At 41.6% G+C, this 10,661-nt stretch overlaps 1 protein-coding gene across 2 annotated transcripts in view; it reads left to right on the forward strand.

Moving 5' to 3' along the window:
* The window catches only part of vstm4a (V-set and transmembrane domain containing 4a), a 57,990-nt gene extending 48,930 nt beyond the window's left edge, over positions 1-9,060 (forward strand). For both annotated transcript variants that reach the window (XM_067972618.1, XM_067972619.1), the window contains exon 10: positions 6,341-9,060. In XM_067972618.1, coding sequence (XP_067828719.1) covers positions 6,341-6,478 — 138 coding nt within the window. In that variant the 3' untranslated portion in view covers positions 6,479-9,060. The remainder of the gene's footprint in view (positions 1-6,340) is intronic.
* Positions 9,061-10,661: the final 1,601 nt, after the last annotated feature.

Raw genomic sequence — 10,661 nt, forward strand, 5'->3', positions numbered from 1 at the left:
TATTTGGCAGTAGATACGAGGAAACTCACCACAGAAAGTTAAATCTTGTCCATTTCAAGTCTAAGTACCCTTTTAACGATGTGATAAGTATTTATTACTGCCAACCAACCTCTCTGGCATTGAAAATTAACTATTACAAATGTGGAGTCTCATTCCTTCAGGTTTTAATTGTTGTTGAAGATTTAAAAAATGTAACATTTTAATTTTTAAAAAACTTTTCCTTTCTGTCTCTTTTATTCTCTCTCTTTTAATCCAATCTTTCCTTCCCTCTCTTTATTTCTCTTTCTGTACCTGATTTGACATTGAATTCACCCACTCGAATTTACACTTCCTTGTCAGCCCTTGTGCTGTTAATTTCTCAATCCTTCAATCTGATTGGTTAAGAAGATACCCAGTTGCTTGCCCTGTTTCCCTCGCTGCGACATTATCAGCTCGCACTTTCAGCAACTTGCCAGGCAAAAGATTTAAAAACCTTAAACTTGCAAGGGCAAGTCTAACTAATGGCAGACATCGTTAGATGATGTGCTACTGCAAATTATGGCCCATTATTTATTTGAGTTTTTTCAAGGAGAAGAAATGTTTTGAAGGACTGATACCAGCATTAAATACTATTGCACTCATCACCTGTAGCTTTCCCCTACCTTCAAGTTGGATAGCTTCAAGATAGCTTCAAGTTAGTTATAACTATATCTCCCTCATTGAGACCCTGTGTCTCTTCTCATTTCAGTTGACACAGTTAATGGTTACATCTTAGAGAGGCTCTGTTGACTGAGTTGACACTTTACACTGGACTAGCTCCCAGCCCTGAGGCACCAGGCTAGGAAACGGCTTTTGGCAGGGCACTAAACTGTTCTCAGCCGCTTCTAACTTATTCCCAGATCAGGTGACTCTGAATACACATCCTGTCTGATCCAAAATACTGAGTAAATTAATGGGGGCCACTCTGAGATACATGTAGGATGCCCGTCTATGTTATCGAGCAGCTGTGGGTGGGAGGGAAGATCTGAAATGGTGGTTTTTCCACAAGAGGAACAATAGTGATTAAAGTCAAGCTACAAGTTTCACTAATATTTATATCTTAGGATTGGTAAAAACAGAAAACCACCATCCCCTCACTTTTAGTAGTCCCATGTCAGGACCAACTTCAATTATATTACCTCATTATTTCTTGTAGTTTTCGAACATGACCATTGTGGGATTCTTAACACAATGAATATGGGTACAGTAGCCTAGTGGTTCTGGTACAGGAGTGGCAATCGAGAGGTCGTGAGTTAAATTCCATCATGGCAAGTTGTAAAATTGAATTCAATAAATCAGGTAATTTGTGGACTGGCAGCACGACATCTTCCAGATTGTCGTAAAAACCCAACTGGTTCACTAATGCCCTTCAGGAGAGGGAAACTACGACCCTTACCTGATCTGACCTACATGTGACTCTTAATGCCCTCAAGTAATCGAGAGATGGACAATAAATACCGTCGTGCCAGTGACACCCACATCCCAAAACAAATTTTAAAAAGGCAAATGTAAGTTAGAAGAACAGATATACCTTAAGAACACAGAGCAGAGGAAGATTTGCTGTCCTGCCCTGGTGTTGATTCAAAGCATAACTTTCTGAAGCAGATGAATTTAGTTTATATTTTCTTAGATTTATGCTATGGTCTATCAATGGTCTATCACAGTCACGTCCTGGTGCAATCGTGTAAAAGTTTTTTAAAAAGGTTTAATTTAAAAAGTAACAAAAGCACATTTTACAATGTCGTAAAATTAAAATTCTAAAATTAAAATCTGCCTGACCACCAGAGAAAGTTTGTGGCCTCACCAAGCAATTGTGTGGTATTGTTTTCAGTCGCTCTGAGTAGGAGAGGATTGAAAAGCATCCAAGTCATATTTTCCTAACATAGCTTTTCAATTACTGTGGTTAGCTCACAAAGCATAAATGGCATTTATTAAAAATCAAAGGTAAATACTTCAATGTACATTCTCACTCACCAAAACATGCAGATTTTCCAAATCACCCTGGTTTTTCCTTCCATTTCTGATGATGTGCTCTTGAGATTCTCTGTCCTGTGACAGAACGTCGCAATGGTTAAATCAAATAGTTCAAAAGGCAACAATTTTTTAGAAACTTAAGTGCAGAGTCAAGGCTCAGAGTACCGAACACCACCAAGGTTTAAAATAGGAACAGAGATGATAAACGGTTAAGTGGTTCCAAGCTTGTAGGTTGAAGGAAATAAAAGGGAACGCAGAGAGGTAGGAAGGTCCATGATTTTGAAGTTCTGAAAGAGAATAAGTTAGAATTGGAGATGATGTGATGAGTCTTGATTTCAACATTGCTGATTGGTTTGAACAATACAATATTCTCATAAACATTAGGCCCAATGGATACTTCCAATAGACAGGTACTGGTAATGTGTGGCCACTGAAGCACACAAGCTCCCAACATCCATCAACATCTCAATATCATCTCATGTCACTTTTATAGCGAAGTTATGATTTATAATCTTCAACACTGTTTCATAGAACCTCATTTTCAAAACTATGGTGAAACTACAAAATATTTGTTTGAAACTTTTACAAATGACAAATTGAGCAAAAAAGGTTTTGTGAATAAGCTCAAAATCCATTTAAAATACAAATTCTGAACCTGTTATAATACCTCTCCTTATCCTCTATCCATCACTATCTGGGGCAGCATCAGCTGAAGATGAGCAACTTGTGGGACATTTCAATCTTCATCAACCCTCTCCGTTATTTCATCGAAGAACTCAATCAAGTTTGTCAGACACAATTTGCCTTTAACAAATCTGTGTTGCCTGTCATTTATTAACCCATGTTCTGCCAAGTGACAATTAATTTTGTCCCGGATTATGGTCTCTAGAAATTTCCCCGCCACTGATGTAAGTTTGACTGGCCTATAATTACCGGGTTTAATCCTCCCCTTTTTTGAAAAGGGGTGTAACACTTGCAACCCTCCAGTCCTCTGGCGTCGCTCCCATCTCCAAGGAGGATTGAAAGATTGTGGCCAGAGCCTCTGCGATTTCCACCCTTACTTCTCTCAGCAACCTAGGATGCATCCCATCCGGACCGGGTGACTTTTCTCCTTTGAGCAATGCCAACCTTTTAAGTATCTCCTCTTTATTTATTTTTATCCTACCCAATTTCTCTAACCACCCTTCTTCTTTACAGTGACATTGGCAGTATCCTCTTCTTTTGTGAAGACAGATGCAAAGTACTCATTTAATACCTCAGCCATACCCTCTCCCTCCACAAGAAGATCTCCTTTTTGGTCTCTAATTGGCCCTCCCCTTTCTTTGACTATCCTTTTACTCTTTGTATGTTTATCAAAGACTATAGTCTTCCCTTTTATGTTACCTACAAATCTCATAGACTCTCTTTGCCCCTCTCATTTCCTTTACAGGTTGTCCTCTGCACTTTCTGAATTCTGCTTGATTCTCTACTGTATTATGAACCTGACATTTATCATAAGCCTCCTTTTTCTGTTTCATTTTAATCACAATTTCTTTAATCATCCAGGGAGCTCCAGCTTTGGATATCCTTCTTTTCCTCCTCACAGGAATGTGTTTTGTCCGTACTGGAACTATCTCCTCCTTGAAGGAGATACTTTGTTGTTATGCAGAAAGCCATAGGCAATTGGCCTCATCTGAAGGAAATAAGCCTTCTCCATTATACTGAACTGGAAGCTTGGGCCATTTGCTTCTCAGTGACACCACAATCTTTTCTTATCTTTTGATCTTCTAGCTGTGCAATGGGGTGGAGCTGCTAACAAAGCATGTCAGTATTCTCACTATAAAGTAAGCCTGACAGGTCCTATACACTGTAATTACTGTAATCACCTCCGGGGCTTTGCAACAGGTTATTAGGAATGTCTGAGCTGAGATAAAGACATTTTTGTTTTGATGAAAAAAAGGTGGGTAAGTGGGAAAAAAAACTGCACCTGATAAACCTTCCTCCCAGATGCAATCTCAACTATTATTTGTTGACATTTCCCCTTGTAATATTTGGAATAATTTCAGGACATTGGCACTTAAAGCAGGATCCCAGCATTACCAGCCTCAACAGCTCTGAGAGATTATTTAAGTGACTCCTTTTCAAATCGTAGGGGGGCCACATACAAGAGCATTTGAAGCATTGCGGTAATTCAGGATGGTAATCCATCTGTTAGAGGGAGAGCAGCTCGCTTTGATAGCCCACTTTAGCTCACTGTGACCTACTAAAACCACTGTGCCTTCACTTGTGCAAGGATGATACCAGATCTGAGAGGTTATAACCATCAGGATAGACTGAACAGGCCCTGACTCTTTCCTCTAGAAAAGAGAAGGCTGAGAGGTGACCTGATAGAACGCTTTAAAATTATGAAGGGGTAGATGTAGAGAAGATGTTTTCACTTGTGGGAGAGTCCAAAAGTAGGGGTCATAAATATAAGATAGTCACTAATAAATCCAGAAAGAAATTGAGGAGAAACTTCTTTACCCAGAGAGTGATTAGAATGTGGAACTCGCTCCCACATGGAGTAGTTGAGGCGACTAGCATTGATGCATTTAAGGGGAAACTCGATAAACACATGAGGGAGAAAGGAATAGATGGATATGTTGATAGGGTGAGATGAAGTAATGTGAGAGGAGACTCGTTTGGAGCATAAACACCGGCATAGACCTGTTGGGCCAACTTGCCTGTTTCTGCGCTGTAAATACTATGTATTGTATTACAATGCAATGTACAGGTTCTATCAGCTATCATTAAAAGAGTTTTGACTAGAACCAGGTATCTGTAAGGATTCCAGGCATTCCACCATCCCTGATCGGAGTTGTCCATGCCCCTCCCCCACGTTGTGTGCTTTAGTCAATCACGCTTAAGATATTCTTTGGTTTCCTCAGTGGAATTATTCCTTGAGAGAAAGAACCCTCACTAACAATGAACATTGTCTCCCATCTCCTTATTTGCCCACTGGCAGCATGGGCTTGTGAAATGACCCTTGTCTCTAACTTGTCCAGATTCAGCCCTGTGCTCTTCTCCTTACCAGGGGTCTCCTTTCAATTGTCCCTTCCGATTTTTTTCCCCCTCTCCAAACATAGGAGTCATTGAATGGCGATTAGCGGCGGCAGATTCTCCCCTCCCTAGCCTACAGACACTGAGGCCAAACATCGTGCCCTTTCTCTGATCACCTTACGTAGCACAGGCCTTCCTGTTTAGTATGGTTCAGTTCCATGCTATCCAGGGCACTTACCATTTTAACAAGGACACATTCGCATAAAGAACCATCAGAATATTTTCCTAGTTTTTCGTAATCAAGTAAACAGGTTGAAGGTTTTATATTATTTTTAATTTTTGCTTTAACTGAAAAATTCCCCCCTCCCCTCCTCCTCTCCTGTAGGCATTGTCCCCTTTATAAGGGGTATGGTTCCATGGACAACAGTCACCTTGACAATTAGTATCGGCGAGCTATTTGACTATGGAGGCATCACAACCAAGCCCGATCCTCACCTGGTGTTCACACATGGGGGTAGACTTTAACTTTGCTCAATTGTGTAAAATGGATGACAGAGAATCGGCAGCCTGTTTTACGTCTCTCCCGATCTCTACTTCCATTGAAGTCAATCATCCGTTTTACACTATTGCACAAAGTCAAAATCTACCCCCCATACATTGCCTCGTGACTGTAGGCAGGAAATGTGGCTGATTTTTCCCGAACATATCCAGTGGGTATTGAGACCAAATTGTGATGCTTCAGGCTGAGATGAGCAAACTCAGATCAAACCCGGGACCATCCTGGTCTATGTGGCTCAGAGACGTACATCTGTTAGTTCAGCCATTGCAAAAGCCCCCCTGCTGTACCATCTAAAAAGATTCACCTGGTGTATTTCATGTGCTGGGAAATATGAACATTCCCCAGTGTCCATTAGGAAACTCACTTTAAAACATTGGACCATAAGAGTGCTCATTTTTAAGCAATTACTAATGTGCTACAATTGTTAGTATCATAGTATCACAAAAGAAGGCCATTTGGCCCATCGTGCCTGTGCCGGCTCTTTGAAAGAGCCATCCAACTAGTCCCACTCCTCTGCTCTTTCCCCATAACCCTGCAAAATTTTCCCTTAGCAAGTATTTATCCAATTCCCTTTTGAAAGTTACTTTTGAATCTGCTTCCACCATCCTTTCAGGCAGTGCATTCCAGATCATCACAACTCGCTGCGTAAAAAAATGTCTCCTCAGTTCCCCCCCCACCCCGATTCTTTTGCTAATTATCTTAAACCTGTGTTCTTTGCTTTTTAATTTTGTTTTAGGAGTTTCATAATGTTGCTTCTCTCTTCCCCTCCAGCCTCGAATTGCAGAAGACAGTCTGACCTACGCGGAGCTGGAACTGGTCCCAACACAGCCGAGTAACCCAAGCAATCCGAGCACACAGTGTTCCACCACAGTCTACGCCAAAATCTTTTTTTCTGAAAACCAAGGTTAATTAACTCCAGCTGGAAAAGCTTCAGAAAATGCACATTTAACACTGACAGAACAATATTTAATAAACAATAAAGCATGTGAAGTAGTGTACATATTTTTGAAACTTTCATGATATTTGGGCCTCATTGCAGCTTCCTCAAGGCCTGTTGAAACATTTGTGCACCAAATGTAAACTCATATGCCAAAGGCAGCCTGAGGCTCCAGCAGTAAATGGGTTGGACTATCATATCCAGACTGACAAGCAACGTTAGTTCAAACCCCAAACTGCATGGACAGTGAGACTCACCTTGTCCAGATTGGGCCATTTTCTCGGTCAATGCCCCCGAGTGGCGAAGGAAACCCCAGCCTTTGGACCTGATTCACAGAACTGCGTCTTTTATCGTTTAGTTGCACTAGGATCGATATTGTGCAAGAAAAAGCCTGCGGTCCAGGGCACCTCATTTTCCTGGGTCACTGAAAGCTCTCGGAGAGACCAAAGAAGGGTGCGTGTGCATTTGTAAGAGAATATAAAATAATTTAACAGGTGGATACTTACAATCAGGTTTGAATTAATGGTCTTTTGTTGGGAAAAAATGGTTATTATCCGTGTGAGTGAGTGTGTGATTACGGGTGGGCGATGGAGTGACCGATTGTGAGTATGAGCGGGTGAAGGAGTGAGTGAGCAAGCGAGTGTGCAAACACACGAGCGAGTGTAAACATGTATGTGTATATATAAGTGTGTCAAATTTTGTTTGATAACGCACCTGTGAAGCGCCTTGGGATGTTATACTATGTTAAAGGCGCTATTTAAATGCAAGTTATATATGTGTGTGTGGGTGAGTAAATGGGTGTGTGTAAGCGAGTTTGTGTGTAATCCATTGTTATCAGTCTAATTTGGTACGACTATCCTCACACTGTATAAGTAACCTGTACAATATGAGTTTACGTACGTGTAACTGCCAACGCTACCGAGCAGCGACTGACACGGGTTCGAGTCCCACTCACTTCCTCAGCAATATCAAACTGAGCTGTGGGATGTCCCGGCTCAGAAAGCCACAGAATGGAGCCAAGTGTGGGCAGTCTTTGGCGCCTCTTAGTGGCCAGAGTGCCTGCCCTTTTGGCTGCTGGAATCAGCCTGGACAGACAAAGGAAATATATCATCTAAAATTGACTGAAACATCCCATAAAAGCAACATTTTCAATAAAGTCATGTGACGGCGAGGCTTCCAGGAATTCAGCCACCAGGAGCGAGCGTTCCAACTTATCCTTTTCTTGTCTAATAATATTGGCAGTTTTATCTTTTGTGTATTCGAGATTCACATACTTAGTGAATTACTTGAACTGTGTGTGTGCAAGATGTGCCTGTATAAAGTTTCATAACGTAATGCAAGATATGAGTTTGTGAATGCAAAAAAAAAAGTTGATTTTTTTCAATGTAATTCCAGGATATGCAATAATGCTGGACAATAAACTGAAGGGATTTTGTGCTTTTATAATATACGCAGCTCACAGAATTTAAAGAGAGAGAGAGACAGAGCATCAAACTAATAGATCGCCCAAATCATTGTGTGGGAAAAATCAGCTACAACAGCAAGTGCCTTCATTTATACCAGCACCCGCTGTCTTACTTCCAGATGTACGGCCTGGAGTTTCCATTTGGTTTCAGCCCAGATATCAGCGCAATCTGGGATGAATAGCTCAAAAGATTGGGGAATTTAAAACCTCAGTGAGTTGCGGCCATAACCACTTTACGCTTGAGATTCCGCCATCTTTGACGTGGGTCAAATTGCTTGATGCTGCCCCTTGCCCACAAAACTGGCCACCCCTCCCCCCAAGTCGGAATGGACGGGGTGGCGTGTTTCCGCCGATTGCGGAGGGTTCGTCAAATTGCGCTCGTTTTCTTCGGCGCACAGGCACCAGTTGGCACACTTGGTCATGTCTTGCCTTGTCTTGCCACGCTGAGCGAACAGGATAACCAAACCGCTGCGTACATCTACAGCACAGCAGTGGTTCCTGCACTCTTCTGAGCGAGGAACGCTGTACAAACTCTGACACATTCCCAAGAAGCCCCTCTCCAAACTTCCAAAAGACTAATAGCGGGTAATTTTAACCTCGCTCGCAGGGCGAGAAACCCATGGGATGTGGTGGAACGCTGATTTTACACCCTGGAACAATATTATTCTCCGTTGACTTCAGTGAGGAGTAAAATCGGGCAGGGTGTCAAGCCAGCATTGCACCCGATCCTGTCAGTTCCCCGACGGGCATGTCAGGTTAAAATTGCTCCCGTTATGTCACTACCCAGAGGGAGACAGCGCTCTCATTGTAGAGAATGCTTTCACCAGTCTGTGCAGCAAGAGAATTGATTTGCTTATAAGTCAACAGAAAAAAATGCAAAATTCTCAAGACATTGTGCCTGGCCCAAGAAAGACAGAATCCAATTATCTCACAGACCCTTGGGATCTCCTCGTACACTCCTTCGTTCCTAGTGTGAAAAGCTGTACCATAAAGCAGTTCACGTGCTGTGCAGTAATCATACAGGACCGAATGTATATGGATTGTTACTTTTTGCTCAGAGTATACTGTAATTAAAGAAAGAATAACTCAGCCAGGTTGTGTAATCTGGATTTTATTTTCCCTGCGAGGAAGGCCTCAAAGGCGTATTTGTGAATAACTGAGATCGATAGATTTTTGTTAGGTAAAGGCGGGTAAATTGAGTTAAGATACAGATCAACCACAATCTACTTGAATGGTGGTACAGGCTCGAGGGGCTGAATGACCTACTCCTGTTCCTATGTTCCAAAAGGGAGACTGTGTGCGATTAACCGATCCTGGGTATTGGTTCGCTCTCAGGCGCTGTCATGCTAACTTTCAGGTAGAAATTCCACTGCTCTACTCTTGGTCCATGCAGAGATCGGGAAATTGAGCACTCCCAAATTGTGATTTTCCATGCAGGATTTTTAATCCCTTAATGACAAGCTGGACCACCGATGGACAAAACCGAATGCTGAGTCAGTCAGTAGGCAACCTAAGACAGAGACAGTATATAATCCCTTGCTCTTCCCACCTGCGTTTGAACTCAGCATTTTACAGTGAATGTTGTGCATTTCAAGGTGAAGAACGTCAGGTTTGGGGAATGGAATATATTTCCACTCTTGGGTTCAGCATCAAATATTCTGAGGGCAGGGAGACCACAGCCAGATGCACAGCAAATCTTCCTCTACCTAAGCAAGAACTGTGTGTTTTTAAAAAATTGTTTTGTTTCATGCCAACACCTCTGGCTCCCAAGAACGCCCTCCTCCTGCAAATAACGCAATGCTCCTTTAAAAGCACTGAATGTGTTGCCAACGGTGATGGTTGGCAGGGTTCTCATTGATTAAATATTTAACATAATTTTATTAACTTTTAACACATATTTTGCCTTGGAAATGGCCCAAATACTGATGCTAAGTGTTTACATAAAGCTGGGGACAATTCAGCAATGAGGTTGGGTGCAGATCAACTCTGATGCCACCTTTTCTCCTTCTGATCAACTCATCACAGCAGAGAAAAAAAACATTTCCATTCACTATAATGTAACTTATGATGTGTAATATCGAGTTATTAGATCATTTCAGTTATAATTTCAGGCAAGGATTATTTCCCGTTCCCTCAATCTTCTTGTTCCACAAAGTCTGAAGTCTCAGTGAGTGATTTCCTTATTGAATGGTGGAGCAGACTCGAGGGGCTGAATGGCCTACTCCTGTTCCTATGTTCCCAAACACTGTACAGGGCAGTATTTTTAACCCCAGGGGAGATTTTCCACTTCAATGCTCCCGGTACCACCGCCAGGCCATAATTTTCTCTTGAGTATAATTAATGAGGGCACACAATTTCCCTAGTAGGCATGTTTTAAAAGTTTTTTCATATCAAAATATATTTAATTTACTAAGAAACTGACTAGTGTACACCAATGAAACTATTAAATGGTTCAGTATAGTTTTTTTAAGTGATTTTAAATCAGGCTACACAGGCGGAGGGCTGGACACTTATTAAAAATGCTTATTTTTGGTGATAAACCCATTTTCAGCTGTATTGATAAAACTGTAGCAGGCTACCACTCTTAAATACATCAAGGAATGCTTTTCAATGGAAAGGAAAAGAAAGAGAAATGATTACTTTCTATTACGCTGCCTGATTGCGCTGGTTCATGGAAGATTTTACGTTTG

Source organism: Heptranchias perlo, chromosome 36 (genome assembly GCF_035084215.1).
Source record: "Heptranchias perlo isolate sHepPer1 chromosome 36, sHepPer1.hap1, whole genome shotgun sequence".
Taxonomy (NCBI): domain Eukaryota; kingdom Metazoa; phylum Chordata; class Chondrichthyes; order Hexanchiformes; family Hexanchidae; genus Heptranchias; species Heptranchias perlo.